The sequence below is a fragment of the Aquarana catesbeiana genome, linkage group LG11 (genome assembly GCF_042186555.1).
Source record: "Aquarana catesbeiana isolate 2022-GZ linkage group LG11, ASM4218655v1, whole genome shotgun sequence".
In the NCBI taxonomy this organism is placed as follows: Eukaryota; Metazoa; Chordata; class Amphibia; order Anura; family Ranidae; genus Aquarana; species Aquarana catesbeiana.
The window spans coordinates 213,294,299-213,312,826 of record NC_133334.1 but is presented as its reverse complement, the minus strand read 5'-3'; the positions used below and the strand labels follow the sequence as shown (position 1 = coordinate 213,312,826).

Sequence of the window (18,528 nt, the reverse complement as noted above, 5' to 3'; positions counted from 1 at the left end):
AAGCAAGATGCAATGCCTCTCATAAAACTTGATAGGTGTTCCTTGCTTTGATGATAAAGGACTGTTGTCAACTGCAAGGGCAACCCCTCTTTTTGATTTAGCCAATCACCAGGTCTAAGGTGTGACAGTTGGGATGTCACTGTTTAGCACCATGCCACAGATACCGTTTTCTAAAGGTATTATATTTGAATACCTCCAGGTGGCAGTCTTCTTACTTGTATATCATTGTCCAGTGTGAAATTACCTTTTGAATGAATATAAATATGAAGGGTGTCAGATGTCTACTGCACCTAGGAGAGGTAATGGTCCGAATCCGCTTCCCATACCTCCAAGTATAGTGGTGTTTGGCCTTAAATTGCTGCTAATTAATGGATATGGGTAATTATGCCCTTATTCTGGCTGTACTGTTATCTCAGGAGTTACTTTTTGATTCCTTGCTAATAACCAGTCAGTCAATAATGTGTATCAGCCATTCTACCAGCTGAGCCATTTACGACTGATACATCTGAGACCAGGACAGGTATCAGTTAATATCCTTACTCAAGCTGACACTTGACGGTTTTATGAGCGCAAAGAGACATGTATTGGGGTTAGATTTTGCTAATCCTATCAAAGTACTGATAAGGGTGTTTGGCATGCCGCTAAAAGTTTGTTGATTGTATAAACTGCTGCTCTGTCTCTTTTTATGACAAAATGGCATGGGTGACCTAGGACCTGAACAATATGGCGATTACACACAGCTTTTCAGTAGACTTTTGAATTGAGCACTGATAACAAGCTGGTCCCTCTCCTCTTTAGTCCAGAGGAAGTGGCGTCCATGGTTGCCAAAAAAGAACGTCAAATTTTGATTCGCCTGACCAGAAAACAGTTTTCCACTTTACAACAGACCACTTTAAATGAGATTTGCTCCAGAGAAAACAGCGGCATTTCTGGATCATGTAGAAATATGACTTCTTTGTATGATAGAGCTTTGACTTGCATTTTTGGATGGCATAGAGAACTGTATTCACAGACAGTGATTTTTGGAAGTATTCCTGAGCCCATGCAGTGATGTCCATCATGTTTTTAATGCAGTGCCATCTGATAGCTCGAACATCATGTTTTGCATTTTAGCCTTGTCCCTTGGGCACAGAGATTTCTCTAGATTCTAGAGAATCTAGATCTGAAGCTTTTGATGATATGCACTGTAGATGATGATATTTAAAGTCTTTGCAATGTTACGTTGACAAAAATTATTCTGAAATTCAAAATTTTTGGATGCCGTTTTTTACAGATAGTTGAACCTCTGCCCATCTTTACTTCTGACTCTCTAAGATGCTCTTTTTATACCAAATCATGTTACGGACCTAATTAACCAAATTAGTTGCAGAATGTTCTTCCAGCTCCTCCTTGTTAGTACCACTTATTTCGCTAGCTTTTTGTTGCACTGTTCCAACTTTTTTGAGACATGTTGCTGCCATTAATTTAAAAATGACCTTATGTTTTCTTACAATGCTACATTTTCTCACTTTAAACATTTGGTATGTTTTCTATTTTCTATTGTGAAAAAAATAAGGGTTTATGAGATTTGCAAATCATTGCATTATGTTTTTTTATGCAGATTTTACACACATTTTTCCAACTTTATTGGAATTGGGGTTGTATTTAAATATCAGTAAGTTTGAGATCAGATAATTTTCTGGATATATGATCCTGATGGAAATCAGCAGAGCTTCTGCTCATTTACTAAGCACTGAAGCAACTACTCTTCCAGAGTGCAACTGCACTTTTCAAATTGCACAGTCTATTTGTCTTTAGTAAATCAACCCCTATATTTCCCGACCAGGACGGAGAAAACAAAGCATCAGGGATCCCTCTAGACGAGAGGACAGTACATTCTGCTTTCCACAATTGGATGTCTAGAATCACATACAATTTAAAAATATGCCGGGCTTAGCTAAATGTATGCAGTAACTGACTTCTTCTGGCATTTGTTTATCAGACTGATTATAGGAGCACAGAAATTCTTATGTATGGCTCGTATCAGTGATGAACTTGGGCTTTAATATCTGAAAGAAATAAAGGCTTCTCTCGAAGTAATAAATGGAAGCACAAATCAGCGCTTGTCGACCAGCCACTGTTATTATACTGCAGCAGGTCAGGATGTTCCCGCGAATCGTCATAGCTGTATGTCAGCCCTTTAAGCAGGGATATCAGGCACGCCCCGCTGCAGTGCGGGGGTGCCGATGTGCGTGGCTGGCCGTCATCGCGACCACGGTCGCGATGACGGCCGGCCACGTGCGATCACGGGTACGAGAGCCAGAATAGGGACATGTGTGTGTAAACACACAAATCCCTGTTCTGTGAGGAGAGGCGAGACAGATCTGTATTCCTACTAGCTAGGAACAACGATCTGTCATCTCCTCTAGTCAGTCCCATCCCCCTACAGTTAGAACACACACGAGGGAACACAGTTAACCCCTTGATCGCCCCATAGTGTTAACCCCTTCCTTGCCAGTGACATTTACACAGTAATCAGTGCATTTTTATAGCACTGATCGCTGTTTAAATGTCAGTGGTCCCAAAAATGTGTCAAAAGTGTCCGATCTGTCCCCCATAATGTTGCAGTCCCGATAAAAATCGCTGATCACTTACTAGTAGAAAAAAAAATAATAATAAAAATGCCATAAATCTTTCCCCTATTTTGCAGACGCTATAACTTTTGCGCAAACCAATCAATATACGCTTATTGCGATTTTTATTACCACAAATATGTAGAAGAATACATATCGGCTATATCGGGGACATTTATTATAGCAAAAAGTACAAAATATTGTGTTTTTTTCAAAATTGTCGCTCTTTATTCGTTTATAGTGCAAAAAATAAAAAACGCAGAGATGATCAAATACTACCAAAAGAAAGCTCTATTTGTGGGGAAAAAAAGGATGGCAAATTTGTTTGGGTACAGCATCGCATGACCGCGCAATTGTCAAAGCGACGCAGTGCCGTATTGCAAAAAATGGCCTGGTCATTGGGCAGCCAAATCTTCCGGGGCTGAAAATTCATTCTAGGTTTTTATTTTACTGTATTTGACTCCATGCGGTAGACTTTCCCTCACTGTCTATACTTTGACACCAGGATAAGAAATCACGTAAGCAACTGTCAGCAGGACAGGAAGGCATAGACAGCAATAAACATAATGCCAGAAGATTTAACTCTTCCTTATGCTAGTAAAAATGTGCTTTTGTTTGTGTCCCTCATTGGAGGGCTCCCCCAAATTCCAGTCCTTACAGGACATAAGGGGAAGTAATCCCGATAGTTACACAAACAACAAAACTAACCAGACAGAGCATCTAACCCTTTCCCTCTCTATTCAAAGCTAGGTAAATAATTTTGGCTGGAGTTGAGATTTAGCTAGATTACAAATAAAGGCATTGATGCCCTAATGTTTTTAGAGCTGGTCTTTTTGTTTTGGGAATTTTAATTAATTGTGCATAGATATTCTGTGCATGAATATAATCACTCAACATTCAAGAAAATTAAAGGTCATCTTGTCTGTTTATTTCTTTAACAAAATGCTTACTGAACTTACTGTAAGAATCCAAATCTGTCAGTGACTTTATACAGAGCAAAGTCTGCATCCTCCCAAGGGTCAATCTGAGTCCCTGGCTGCCTTCCCTAAAGGGAAAAAGTGGATAAGGTTGAAATAAGCACAAGACCGGTGTTTTAGAACTTGCAAGTACAAAGTATTATGCTATATGACTTTAGGAATGCCAAGCTTTATGAAGCACACGCTCAAGAATGCAAACCTTATCAGTGGTACATTTGAGAATGCAATGCTTTTTCAATTGCACTTTCAAGAATGAAAAGCCTTATCAGATGCACATTCAACAACATGCATAGTGCAGAATGCAAGCCATGAATAGGTTTGGCTGGATTACAGCTCTGCACCAGCTGACATTTCTCAAATTTTGGGCAGTGTCAAAATCAGAAAAGCATACTATTTTGAGTGAATAAAATTCTTTTCTAATGCAAATATAATATTCGTCATTTTCCTAACATGTATTTGAATACCATGGAGAAAGCAGGCCAGACCAATTCACTTTGCCTACTGTAGAATCTTTTAATGAGATTTTAAAGTGGAACTGAACTGAGAAGTTAAGACTGCCATGTTAATTGCACCTAAACAGTACCTTTAAAGAGATCTGCAGGGCAAATCTCAATGTCAATGCTGCAAATGATTCCCAATCTCAGGATATTTGGAGTGAGATTTGATAATCACTACTGTGTTGCTCACTGTTCTCTTTGCTGGATGTTGTGACTTCTACTAAGATGGCCATCTCCATACAGAGACATTGTGCAAAACAAAGCATGGTAAGTCAGTAATGGGTGAAAATCACCTGCAGGGAGACAACGGGCAATTCTGGGCACAGACTTCTAGAGTTCAGTTCCTCTTAAAGTATCACCATGCTAACAGAGTTATGTATATTTTGTTTCTGAAACTTGGTTTCTTTCTATTAAAAGTTGCTAAAATTGCTCTGCATTAAGTCTATAATAGGAATCTTGTCATAACAGAAGGACAGCTCCAGCTGCTGACTATAAATGTTAGTTGCCTTGATTCTACACAAATCTGGAACAAATATGAACATAAGGGCCTCTGACTTTCTTTAGTTTCATAATTATTCAAGGCCAGTAACTCAAAGTATGGAGGCCAGTAGTTCAGCACAACCTCCAAGCAGTTTTTAGAAGGAGGTCAGTAATGCAAGCCAACATTGTTTTCTCATTCCAGGTTTCTTTAAGGAGCTTCCTCACATGATTGCCCAGGGGCTCTTAATTGGCACCTTGCCTTCAAGTACTCTTGGATCATCGCCTGTCCACATTTACAGTAATCAACCAAATGATCAGATACAAAGTAACTGTAGCTTGCAGTTTAAGGAAAAGGTGCAAAGTTAGAAGCAATAATGCAAAACAGGTTCAGGATGGCAATGAGCATGGATACACTGCAGAATAATACAAAATTGATTAATAATCTGCATAAACATATATGCTTCACAGCAATGTCTCTGTGGCTCAATCAGGGTAACATGTGGCTGCATAACATAGTCTCTAAAAACAGACGGTGACATCTGGTGACACAGGTGAAGAGCAGGAGGGACACTCTACTCAAACTGCAGTATCCTGGCAGCAATCAGGGAGGTGTTGCCCCAGCAGCTGAGTTTTCAAGAAAAGCTGTGCTATTAGGCTGCTTGTTCTGATAGTGAAAGGCATCTCACCTGGCTGCAGATCACTTGCCCAGCTACCGCCACCTCATCAAGTGTGATTAACTGTTGGGGGAGGGGGGAGAGAGAAACAGATCTTCCCTGAGAATATTCAGGTACTTAGGTAGTTGTGGGATAGAGTTAAAGGGGCCTGTGTCTGCATCTGAGCTTAATGAGTTGATGGGAATTCCGTTAATTAACACGACATTATACAATATATTGAGATCTTAAAATTCTCAGAAAAGAAAGATATACTGAAATGTCACCTTTTGTTTTGTCATCTGTTTAATTAAGGATGAGCTCCGGCGTGTTCGCACTGCCCATGCGCAGAGCCGCCAGGAAGTCGGCACTGCGCTGCTTTAATCACGGGCAGTGAGACATTGTTCCGATGCTCAGCTGCAGAGATCGGGAAATGTCTCACTGCCTGTGATTAGTGCAGTGCAGTGCCGATTTCCTGGCGGGCTCTGCGAACACGGCTGAGCTCATCCTTAGTTTTAATTGGATACTGCTCCTTCAAACCCTGTCGTGGTCGAAGGTAGAGGGGAAGCTGTCGCCACAAAGGGGCCGTCCACCTTGCTACTGAAGACCACAGTGAGTGAGCTGAGGCCAGTACCAGAGCAGACTTCTCACCAACCGGGGACGGTGAAGAAGTGGGAAAGTATCAGCAAGTGCTAAGTCAGGGACCCAGCCGGACAGCAGAGGTGACGCTTGTGGAGTGCCAAGCCAGGGACCTAACGTATCAGCAGGGGTGAAGCTTGAGGAGTATCTGAGAGTACCAAGCCAGGGACCCAGCAGTGAAGCGGGGGTGATCCTTGAGGAAGATACTGAATTCTACAGAAAAGAGCTCAGGGGATCCAGTGGCTAGTGTATCTGAAGTCTAGTGAGAGAGACTGGGAGCTGGTTGAGTGAAGACCCACAGTGAGTGAGTGTAGGGTGTTCGTGTTGCAAAAAGTTGAAAACATTTACTGTTAGTAACAGCTACAAGATTGTTGCCATAGGAGACAGCGGTCCTACCTATACAGAAGTGCTGTCTGGCTGGAGGCCTTTACCTGTATAGCTGTCTACCTATAGAAGTCTCAGGGACAGCCAATTAAGACTGCATCTACCTAAGGGTTTCCTGGCCCTAATCCTCTCACAGTTCTGTTTAAGAGACAATAAATCTCTGCATTCAATAAGTGTCTGGTGTCCAATTGTTCATCTTGCATTACACCCACCACGCCTTGTAACCCACTCTACACTGAAGGATGTCAGCTGTCCTTAACTCTGGAGGTCACCATTGGGCTTCAGGGGCCCTGGGACTTTGCTACAATAGGAATCTATTTTATCCACAAACCAGCTTGAAAAAGCAATACACTACATAAAGTGAATATACGGTATTTAGAAAGAACAATCAACTTAAAATGTTCGGAAAGTCATTTTTTTTTTCCTTTAAAATTACAAACGTTATACTTACCTGCTCTGCACAATGAAATTGCACAGAGAGTCCCTGATCCTCCTCTTCTTGGGTCCCCTGCCAGCCCTCCTAACCCCAACTCTTCTTGGTGTGTGACTTCCTATGGTGGCACTCCTGCAGGCTCGATCCTGAGCTGTGTTGTCTCAGTCCCGTCCCCAGGGACTGAATTAAGGTAAAAAATATGTATAGAACGTTACAAACTCTTTAAAGTGTATGCCAGGGCAAAAAAAAAAAAAACATATGCTCTATGTCTCTGCAATACATGCTAACTCAGCTTCTAAGTTGAGAACACACCACATTGTTTGGACTCAGGGTAGTTAGTTCGGCCGAGTTTTTTTCTTGTCTAGCTATTCAGACCTACCTATACGAAGGGGTTAAAGATGGGCTTCTCCTCTTTAATTTGAAACCTCTTTCCCCTCTTTTTGCAATGCTTGCATCACTAGCAACGCCACCTACTGGCAGACTGGATTTATATATACAGTATCTCACAAAAGTGAGTACACCCCTCACATTTTTTGTAAATATTTCATTATATCTTTTCATGTGACAACACTGAAGAAATTACACTTTGCTATAATGTAAAGTAGTGAGTGTACAGCTTGTATAACAGTGTAAATTAGCTGCCCCCTCAAAATAACTCAACACACAGCCATTAATGTCCAAACCGCTGGCAACAAAAGTGAGTACACCCCTAAGTGAAAATGTCCAAATTGGGCCCAATTAGCTATTTTCCCTACCCGGTGTCATGTGACTCATTAGTGTTACAAGGTCTTAAGTGTAAATGGGGAGGAGGTGTGGTAAATTTGGTGTTATAGCTCTCACTCTCTCATACTGGTCACTGGAATTTCAACATGGCATCTCATGGCAAAGAACTCTCTGAGAATCTGAAAAAAAAAGAATTGTTGGTCCAAATAAAGATGGCCTAGGCTATAAGAAGAGTGCCAAGACCTTGAAACTGAGCTGCAGCACAGTGGGCAAGACCACACAACGGTTTAACAGGACAGGTTCCACCCAGAACAGGCCTCGCCATGGTCGACCAAATAAGTTGACTGCACGTGCTCAGCGTCATATCCAGAGGTTGTCTTTGGGAAATAGACATATGAGTGCTGCCAGCTTTGCTGCAGAGGTTGAAGGGGTGGGGGGTCAGCCTCTCAGTGCTCAGACCATACTCCGCACACTGCATCAAATTAGTCTGCATGGCTGTCATCCCAGAAGGTAGCCTCTTCTAAAGATGATGCACAAGAAAGCCTGCAAATAGTTTGCTGAAGACAAGCAGACTAAGGACATGGATTACTGGAACCATGTACTGTGGTCTGATGAGACCAAGATAAACTTATTTGGTTCAGATGGTGTCGCGTGGTAGCATGTGTGGCGGCAACCAGGTAAGGAGTACAAAAACAAGTGTGTCTTGCCTACAGTCAAACATGGTGGTGGGAGTGTCATGGTCTGGGGCTGCATGACTGTTGCCGGTACTGGGGAGCTACAGTTCATTGAGGGAACCATGAATGCCAACATGTTCTGTGACATACTGAAGCAGAGCATGAACCCCTCCCTTCGGAGACCGGGCCACAGGGCAGTATTCCAACATGATAACGAACCAAAACACCTCCAAGGCGACCACTGCCTTGCTAAAGAAGCTGAGGGTAAAGGTGATGGACTGGCCAAGCATGTCTCCAGACCTAAACCCTATTGAGCATTTGTGGGGAATCCTCAAACGGAAGGTGGAGGAGCGCAAAGTCTATAACATCCACCAGCTCGGTGATGTCGTCATGGAGGAGTTGAAGATGACTCCAGTGGCAACCTGTGAAGCTCTGGTGAACTCCATGCCCAAGAGGGTTAAGACAGTGCTGGAAAATAATGGTGGCCACACAAAATATTGACACTTTGGTCCCAATTTGGACTTTTACACTTAGGGATGTACTCACTTTTGTTGCCAGCGGTTTAGACATTAATGGCTGCATGTTGAGTTATTTTGAGGGGACAGCAAATTTACACTGTTATACAAGCTGTACACTCACTACTTTACATTGTAGCAAAGTGTCATTTCTTCAGTGTTGTCAAATGAAAAGATATAATAAAATTTTATATATATATATATATATATATATATATATATATATATATATATACACACACACACACACATATACACACACACACACACACACACACACACACACATACACACTACACACACAGTGGATATAAAAAGTCTACACACCCCTGTTAAAATGTCAGGTTTCTGTGATGTAAAAAAATGAGACAAAGATAAATAATTTCAGAACTTTTCCCACCTTTAATGTGACCTATAAACTGTACAACTCAATTAAACAACAAGCTGAAATCTTTTAGGTGGGAAGTAAAAATAAAAAACGAAAATATGGTTGCATAAGTGTGCACACCCTTAAACCAATACTTTGTTGAAGCACCTTTTGATTTTATTACAGCACTCAGTCTTTTTGGGTATGAGTCTATCAGCATGGCACATCTTGACTTGGCAATATTTGCCCACTCCTCTTTGCAAAAACACTCCAATTCTGTCAGATTGCGAGGGCATCTCCTGTACACAGCCCTCTTCAGATCACCCTACGGATTTTCAATCTGATTCAGGTCTGGGCTCTGGCTGGGCCATTCCAAAACTAAAATCTTCTTCTGGTGAAGCCATTCCTTTGTTGATTTGGATGTATGGTTTGGGTCGTTGTCATGCTGAAAGATGAATTTCCTCTTCATGTTCAGCTTTCTAGCAGAGGCCTGAAGGTTTTGTGCCAATATTGACTGGTATTTGGAACTGTTCATAATTCCCTCTACCTTGACTAAAGTTCCTGTTCCAACTGAAGAAAAACAGCCCCAAAGCATGATGCTGCCACCACCATGCTTCACTGTGGGTATGGTGTCCCTTTGGTGATGTGCAGTGTTGTTTTTGTGGCAAACATGTCTTTTGGAATTATGGCCAAAAAGTTCAACCTTGGTTTCATCAGACCATAACACATTTTCCCACATGCTTTGGGGAGACTTCAGATGAGTTTTTGCAAAATTTAGCTGGGCTTGGATGTTTTTCTTCATAAAAGAAGGCTTCCATCTTGCCACTCTACCCCATAGCCCAGACATATGAAGAATAAGGGAGAATGTTGTCACATGTACCACACAGCCAGTACTTGCCAGATATTCCTGCAGCTCCTTTAATGTTACTGTAGGCCTCTTGGCAGCCTCCCTGACCAGTTTTCTTCTTGTCTTTTCATCAATTTTAGAGGGACGTCCAGTTCTTGGTAATGTCACTGTTGTGCCATATTTTCTCCACTTGATGATGACTGTCTTCACTGTGTTCCATGGTATATCTAATGCCTTGGAAATTCTTTTGTACCCTTCTCCTGATACCTTTAACAATGAGATCCCTCTGACACTTTGGAAGCTCTCTGTGGACCATGGCTTTTACTGTAGGATGTGACTTAAGCCTCGTACACACGTTTGGATTTTCCGCAGACAAAACCTCAGACTTTTGTCCGAAGATTTTGTCTTGCATACAAACGGTACACAATTGTCAGCCAACAAACACGAACGTAGTGACATACTAGATGTACTACGAGCTGAAAAAGATGAAGTTCAATTGTCAGGCGACACCCTTTGTGCTTCTGCTAATTTCATGTTAGTAGAAGTTTGGCGAGTGTTGATTCGTACTTTTCATTTCTTACTTTTCACTTAGTTTCTGAATGGCCGTTCGTCAACCAGCCATGTTGCGGAATCGGGGGAGATAACGTGTTATTTATTATTGGCCTTGGAGTTATTGCTTTGACCCGAGTCCAATCCAGGAACAGGAGGAGGAGCATTTCTTGGACCAAAAATTGGTTGCATTATTAATCGTGATCAATTCTGTCATATGCCTTTGCTGCGGGAGCTCCAGGAGAATAATCCAGATGATTTTTGGAATTATCTCATCTCCGGATGACGGATCCCTGCTTTCACCAACTCTTGGCATTGTTGACCTCCTATATATAAAAGCAGGACACATGCATCAGTTTTTCTTTTTTTTTTTTTGGTTGAATAATGATTTGATTTGGTATATTTTCTATATTTTTAGATGCATAGAATGCACTTTTTGGTTAAGTTCTATTGGCAGATAGCATGTCTAATTGTATTTGTTTTCTTTTTTTAATGCACAATAAAAAAAATTGTGGAGAATAATACTTGGCTATGTGTTTTACTTGACAGTTTGGGAGTAGGCAGTTACATTTTAAAAAATACAATGTAAAATTAACAGGGGACACTAACATAGTTGTATCTTTGATCTTAAAAAATACGGGATAATGGTGTTGTGGTAACTTGCACCAAAAAAAAAAATAAATAAATAAAAATAACAAGCATAATAATATTATTCTTGATGTCACTAGAAAAAAAAAGCCTTTGAAAATTTGCTTGCAATAACTTCATCAGAATCACCAGCAAAGCAGCTTCGTTATTATCCCATTAACCGCTTGTTGACCAGCGCACGCCGATGTACGTCGGAAGAATGGTGCTGGTAGGCAAAAGGGCGTACAGGTACATCCCCTTTAAGAAGCAGCGTCGCGGGCGCGCACCCGCCGCGGTGACCGCGATCGTGTCACGGAGAGGAAGAACAGGGAGATGCTTTTGTAAACAAAGCATTTTCCCCGTTCTGTCTAGTGACAGGACAGAGATTACAGCTCTTTGTCATCGAGAGCAGTGATCACTGTCCTGTGTGTTAAAGCCAAGCCTCCTAACAATTAGAATCACTCCCTAGGACACACTTAACCCCTTCACTGCCCCCTAGTGGTTAACCCCTTCACTGTGTCATTTACACAGTAATCAATGCATTTTTATAGCATCGATCGCTGTATAAATGACAATGGTCCCAAAATAGTGTCAAAAATGTCCGATGTGTCCGCCATAACGTCGCAGTCCAGATAAAAATCACGGATCGCTGCCATTACTAATAAAAAAAAAAAAATTAAAAATAAAAATGCCATAAAACTATCCCCTATTTTGTAGACACTATAAATTTTGCGCAAACAAATTGATATACGCTTATTACGATTTTTTTACCAAAAATATGTAGAAGAATACATTGCGGCCTAAACTGAGGGAAAGAAGCACCACCTAGCACTGAGTACGCTGGACTGTCAGAGTAAACCCGCTGCAGACAGTTGAACGTAGTCAGTGTGAGAGGCAGGGTCACAGTGCAATGGAGCAATGAGTGAACATCAAGTTCTGCTTCAAATTCAGGAAAATGGCAACAGAGATGCATGAAATGTTGGTGCAAGTGTACGGGACGTAAGCCATGAGCAGAAAATGTGTTTACAACTGGATCTGTCCTTTCTGCAAACCATGGTCACAGGGGAAGAGACCTGGTGCTACCAGCTTGATCTGGAATCCAAGTGGCAATCGATGGAATGGCGGTCACCATCTTCCCCCCAACCCAAAATTGTTACCTGCGAAAGACCAAGGTCAACACAATGCTGATCGCCTTCTTCGACAACGATGGCCACCTTTTTACTGCGCTTTTTTGGTTCAAATGAACCAAATTTTTACTGTTAGGATTGCTCTTATTAGATGTTGGAAGATACTTATATTCAAATAAATCCCTTATCCTTTGTTGGATTTACACCATGTGGAGGCTCTCTTTTTTCTTTTATACCCTGCAAACTATCTTTGATTGAGTGGATTGTGGATGATGACTAAAGCCCGCTACACTTCCGAGTAAGACGGCAAACATGACATGGACTCTATATGCTAAATACTATGTTTGCATGTTACCACTTCATTTGTGTTTTTGGTATATTATTTTGATACATTAGGCATGCGCTGTTCACACTAGCATCTATCCACTTATGTCTGTACATTTTGACATTTGCTGATTTTTAGGATTATCAATATATAGTGAGCTGACGCACAGCTTCCTTTTTACTTTTACTTTTCATCACTATTATCTTTTCACTCATTTTCACATATTTTTAGTTTCGCACTTTTAGGGTGTTACCATTGTTTCACATACAATACTCGCATGTATTATTGGAGGCCCACACTTTTGTACCATGTGTATTTGGAACACTTGCTATTAGTTTAGAACATTATATTGAAGATGTGAGACTCATTGAGACTTGGAGATATATTCTTGTCACAGGTATTATTAATACCTTGCGTGAATATTTTACTTTTGAATACTTGTTTTATATATCATAGCGATTTGTGCAACTTCAATGGTTTGTACAGTCGCATGATTATAATTTGATATATGTTTCATTACATATATTTTCTGTTTATATATTTTTAATAATTTTCGAGTGTCACAATAACTTTCTAGGCACGTTTTCACATACAGATTTATATTCTAATTATTTTTAGTGTATTTGTCCATATTAGCGCCACACTTTTTTTCACATCATTCTGTGGATCAAACCATGAACACCACATTCTACAAGGAAGGTTTGAAATGCTACGACACATCCGCCGTGTTCGGCCAGAGTGTCACAGGACTGAACAGTGTATGTTGCTGCATGGTAACGTGCCTGCGCGCTGTGTGATCCTTGTGCGTCAATCCTTGGCTCAGCGTGGCATACCCGTTTTCGATCATCCACCATACTCCCCTGATCTGGTGCCTGCGGACTTCTGTTTTCCCACCTGAAGAGCGCCATGAAAGGCGCACATTTTGCGGACGTTGTGGAAATCCAAGAATGTGCGACAGCGGTTCTGAGGTAAATTCCTAAAGAGGCCTTTTCTGACAGTTTCCAGAAGTTTTATGATTGTTGCCAAAAGTGTGTTGTGAAGGATGGTGATTATTTTGAAGGCCAATAAAGGTCATTTGTTTGTATCTTCTGTTTTGTTTGTTTTCTGATACCATTCACTGAAATTTTTAGACACACCTCGGTGGCTGCATGCTGTGGTCCCCTTGTGGGCTTTCTCTAATATGAGCTTCCTAGTACAGTTGGTCCCCTAGTTACAAACATCTGACTTACAAACGACTCCTACTTACAAATGGAGGGAGACAACAGAAAGTGAGGGAAAATGTACCCCTAGGAAGGGAAATTCACTCCTGTAAGAGTTATTATGGGAAAAAGGTACATCCACTGATGATTTATCACCAAGGCTTGTTTCCACAACAACCCAAAATTTTCAAAATCCAATTGTCATTGGGACAGAAGATGAGGTGAAATCTTCTGAACAGGGGCACAGACAGCAAAACAAACCTTACAGGGGTATTAACCCTTCCCTATGCTATCCAAAAAGCTTAAAAATAGTTTTTTGGCTGGAGCTCCACTTAAAAAATTTACCTGTTCCGACTTACAAACAGATTCAACTTAGGAACACACCTTCAGACCCTTTCTTGTTTGTAACCCGGGGATCGCCTGTACCTTGCACTAGGGTCTGACCAGAAGGGAAAGGAATGGGATGGGACCAGACTCCTAAACAACATGATACATATACCTTGTCTGGTCAGGTTGGTTGTGGCTAACTGAAAAAGATTTTGTCCTCCTGAGAGTGAGAAGGGAACCTCTTGAAAGAAACATGTGTCAGGTCACTTGGACCCCAGGCATATGGCCAGACCCTTCTGTGCCCTAGACTGGAACCAAAGGATAATGCAAGGCCTTGTGAGTAAGTAGGTACTGCAGAGGATCATGAAGATGGTTTAGCTGGATCTTGAACCTGTAATTTGTACACATAGAAGACAGTGGAGGTCTGTATTGGGCTCCTTCCATGTGCTCCTTGCTGCATAGGCCAGTTATAGGTGGAGGCAGTGGTCATTTGAATGTACTGTTGGAATACTGGTGAGGGAACACACTGGATACCTTTGCTGCCATTGTGCTATATGCTGGGTGTCCAGTGTGCCCCTGTACCTTTAAGGAGAGATGGGCTCCCTCCAGGCTCACCTGCTTTCTATCTATCCATTAAAATGCATGTGCTTCCACTGTGGAGGCTCTCAAATAGAGTTAGGACTGCAGATAATACTGGGGTGCTGTTAAGTGGCTCTGCAGCTTACGCATGTGTGACAGACTCACCCGGGATAGAGGCTTTTGGAGGGGACTGAATGTGAGCCTCTTGCCTACAGATTATGGGCCCTGGCATTTGGGGTACCCTTGAGGTGTTGTTACTTTGGCTTTGGGTCCTTGTCCCCCCAGGACACACAGACTCTGGGGACCCTGTATTTGCCATAGTAGCAATAGTGACTGAGTCATACTGTTGGGACTCATACTGTGAGAAGATGCTAATGTTATCAACTCCACTCACCTGTCTGATGTCAGCTATAATGTTTTTAATGTAAATGAGTTTAGTCTGGCTTACCACAGGTTCTAAGGGTATTCAACTCATTGTTGTTTGTTCTAATTAACCCTGTGTTGATGTTTATGGTAATGTGTGTTGAATAGTCAATGAGCTAGGAGACGTAGTCACCTAGTCTGGGTAAATGATTTAGTAAACTAGCTCATGTTAATTAGGTTACAGTTGTATTGTTACAGGAGGTTCCAACAGCATATAAAGTCTTGTAATTTTGATTCTAAATAAAGATAGTTCATGTTAGCATCTAAGCAAGTGTCACCTTGTTTTGTGCTTGGAAGCATTTGGAATATCTGATATCTGTATCCAGACTACAAGGAAGTGGTATACTGACGGAAGCACTCAAGTGGAGTGTGGGACGTTCCGTGACATTGGTGGCAAGCAGCGGGAAGCTTCCGGCAGTCTGGGAAATCTAAACCTCCACCTGGATCCAAGATCAGGATAGCAGACTTCAGTCACCCCAGCGGAGATATGGACCTGGCATCAGAGTTCCCGGGGCTGCTGCGGATCATCCTTTCAACATACACCAGGACTGTGTCTGAGGATGAATACCTGGAGCTTAGGCAGCAAATTCGGGTGGAGCTATGGATTGGAGCCCTCCAGCTCGCTGGTATAAAACAGGGCAAGTGCTTTCCAACCCAAGAGCAACGGGCCAGTGACCAACGGGCATTGCGGATGGCATTCCTGGGAGAGCGGCCCCAGGAGCAATGGGTGACTGAGTTGGACAGGCTGGTCCAGCAGGAGATGGAGCTGGACAATAATTATCGGGCTCTGCAATGGCACGCAGAGGAGGGATATTTAGGGGAGACAACAGAATGCTCTCCGGAGGGATATGACTTTGGAGGCCCTGGATTGCTGTGGGAGAGCCTTACAGATCATTTTATGTTTGGCGATGAAGGGGAACCTGACCTTGAGGACCTGCGAGAATATAGAGAGGCTATGCTCGGTCTTGCAGGGGTCTCAGAGCTCAAACCTGATCTGGACCATTTGCTAAGGAAGGAACAGCATCTGGAAAGGGCATACAGGAAACTGCTAGAACACGTTCAGCAGCATGCCAGAGAATTGGCAGTGGAAAATCTGAAGGTTGCTGTCCCCAAACCTAAAGTGCTGACCACAGGGCAGAGCTCTGCTAACCTCTGTCCAGCACTGATAACTTCTTCTGGGTTCCATGGACAGGAGATGGTGAACCTCTATCCCCAGACACCAGTTATAGCGATAGGGGATTTAATAGACTTTTCTGCTGAGGAAGAACAACCTGATGAGCCTCCAGCAGAAGAGCTGGTATTAGGGCCAAACTTCACTGTGCTCTGCCCAGCACCAACAGCAGTATCTGTGGAGTTACAACAAACTTCTCCAGCTGAAGATCTGGTAACTGAACAGAGGGTCCAAGAGCTCTGCCCCACACCTGTGGCAGTTTTGGAGGCTCAGGGTGAGAAGGTGGCAATCACTTCCCAGCAGCAGATACAGGGGGAGAAGGGAGAGGAGGTGTGTGTTGTCCCTCTCCAACAGTTGGCCAGGGAGGAGGAAGCGGACTTTCCTCCCCAGCAAAGATCTGTGCACCTGGAAGACAGTACCACAGACATGTCGTCCCAGCAGCCAGATGAGGGAAAGGAACAGGAAGCAGCCGGCTCACCTCCCAAATGGCAGCTACACAGTTTGGGAGTGGAGGAATCCAGCCTCCTGCCCCAACAGTTAGCCAGAGCAGAGGGTGTGAAGTCCCCAGCAGAAGTGCTGGCAACAGGGCAGAGTGCTAGCAACCTCTGCCCAGCACCGGCAACAACTGTGGAGATCCAGGGAGCTGGGGCAGTTGGCCCCTCTCTCCGACGACAAGCTGATGTAGTGGAGCTGCTACTCCCAGCTGAATCGCTGGCAACAGGGCAGAGCACCGCTGGCCTCTGCCTAGCACCTACAGTTTCTTCTCAGCTTCAGGGAACTGGGACAGTGGGCCCCTCTGCCCAGCAACAGGCCAAGCCATGGAATGGTAAACACTACCCAGATGAAGCGCTGACAGCCGGACAGAGAGTCAATGACCTCTGCCTCACACCTACTGAGGTCAACTATTCCTTGCAGCCAAGAAAGGAGATCATGCGGACAGACTTTGTGAGTTCACTCTGCCTGACTAACGCATGTCCAGACCAGGTGGAGGTCTGGGACCTTGTTAGTCAACTTTTGATGGGGGAGAAATGTGACAGACTCACCCGGGATAGAGGCTTTTGGAGGGGACTGAATGTGAGCCTCTTGCCTACAGATTATGGGCCCTGGCATTTGGAGTACCCTTGAGGTGTTGTTACTTTGGCTTCGGGTCCTTGTCCCCCAGGACACACAGACTCTGGGGACCCTGTATTTGCCATAGTAGCAATAGTGACTGAGTCATACTGTTGGGACTCATACTGTGAGAAGATGCTAATGTAATCAACTCCACTCACTTGTCTGATGTCAGCTATAATGTGTTTAATGTAAATGAGTTTAGTCTGGCTTACCACAGGTTCTAAGGGTATTCAACTCATTGTTGTTTGTTCTAATTAACCCTGTGTTGATGTTTCTGGTAATTTTTTAAGTGGTTGTAAACCACAGACATGAAATCTAAACAAAACACATCCTTCTATAATGTGCACTTGTAAAAAGGAGGGAATTAAAGGGAGAGAAGTGGAGGGAAAAGGATGGGACTGAAAATAACATTTGGAAGAGAAGGCAATGTTGGGACTATGAATGAGACAACGGCTAGTAATATATACCATAGTTTCCATCCCTGTTACTTGTAAGTAGGGGAGAGTTTGGGGGGGGAGTTTGGGGGGAAAAAAGTGCACTTGTCGTTCCTTCCGGTTAGGCCCACACATGGATGCGACAATAGCTCCAACTATGAAGTACTCGTCACATCAAAAGGTGGACCCCATTCTGTGCAATGGAACCGTTCTAAATCGGTGCGTCTTGAGTCGCTCTGAGTTAGAAAAAGGTTCCTGCACTACTTTTGGTCTGACTTTGGTACGACTTGCATTGGCATCTGTTAAAGAAGTTGCATGTAAGCAATGCCAAAGTCACGTTGGGGGTCAAACTTTGAAGTTGCGGGCAGTGTGAACCTAGGCTTATCTGCATGGCTCACTTCTGACAGCTTTTCCCTGACACCAAAAGAAAAATGATGGCGGGGGAAGAGAATTCCTGCATGCAGCCTGTGATTGACAGCCACAACCGTGCTTGTTTGCCGTGCAGTGCGAGGAGGGGGCGTGTCCCTTCCCCCCCAATCAGGTCTTAGAGTTCTTCTTCCTTAGCTCTGCAGTATGTGAATTGAAATCTCCGCCTTATGCTTTGTGCTACAGAGAGATGCTGACAGATTCTGTGTATTCTGTGAGGTGTAGGCGACTGTACAGGACAGATGACTGCAGATAAACATGTGCAACTTATGTAGGTGCATTTGTTACATCTGTGTATTACCTGAGGCCAGTCATTTCGCTGGGTATAGTCGGGGTTTTCAACCACTTTAGGCTGGGTTCACTCTAGGTTACCCTGCATCCAATTCGCATTACAGGAGTTTGTGATCGGCTTTGGCTCAGTTTCAGGTCC

At 43.0% G+C, this 18,528-nt stretch overlaps 1 protein-coding gene across 1 annotated transcript in view; it reads right to left on the bottom strand.

The window, feature by feature from the left end:
* The window catches only part of LOC141112430 (uncharacterized), a 239,380-nt gene that overhangs the window by 79,235 nt on the left and 141,617 nt on the right, over positions 1-18,528 (bottom strand). The window contains exon 4 of the mRNA XM_073605276.1: positions 3,572-3,657. Within this exon, the coding sequence (XP_073461377.1) occupies positions 3,572-3,657 (86 nt within the window). The remainder of the gene's footprint in view (positions 1-3,571; positions 3,658-18,528) is intronic.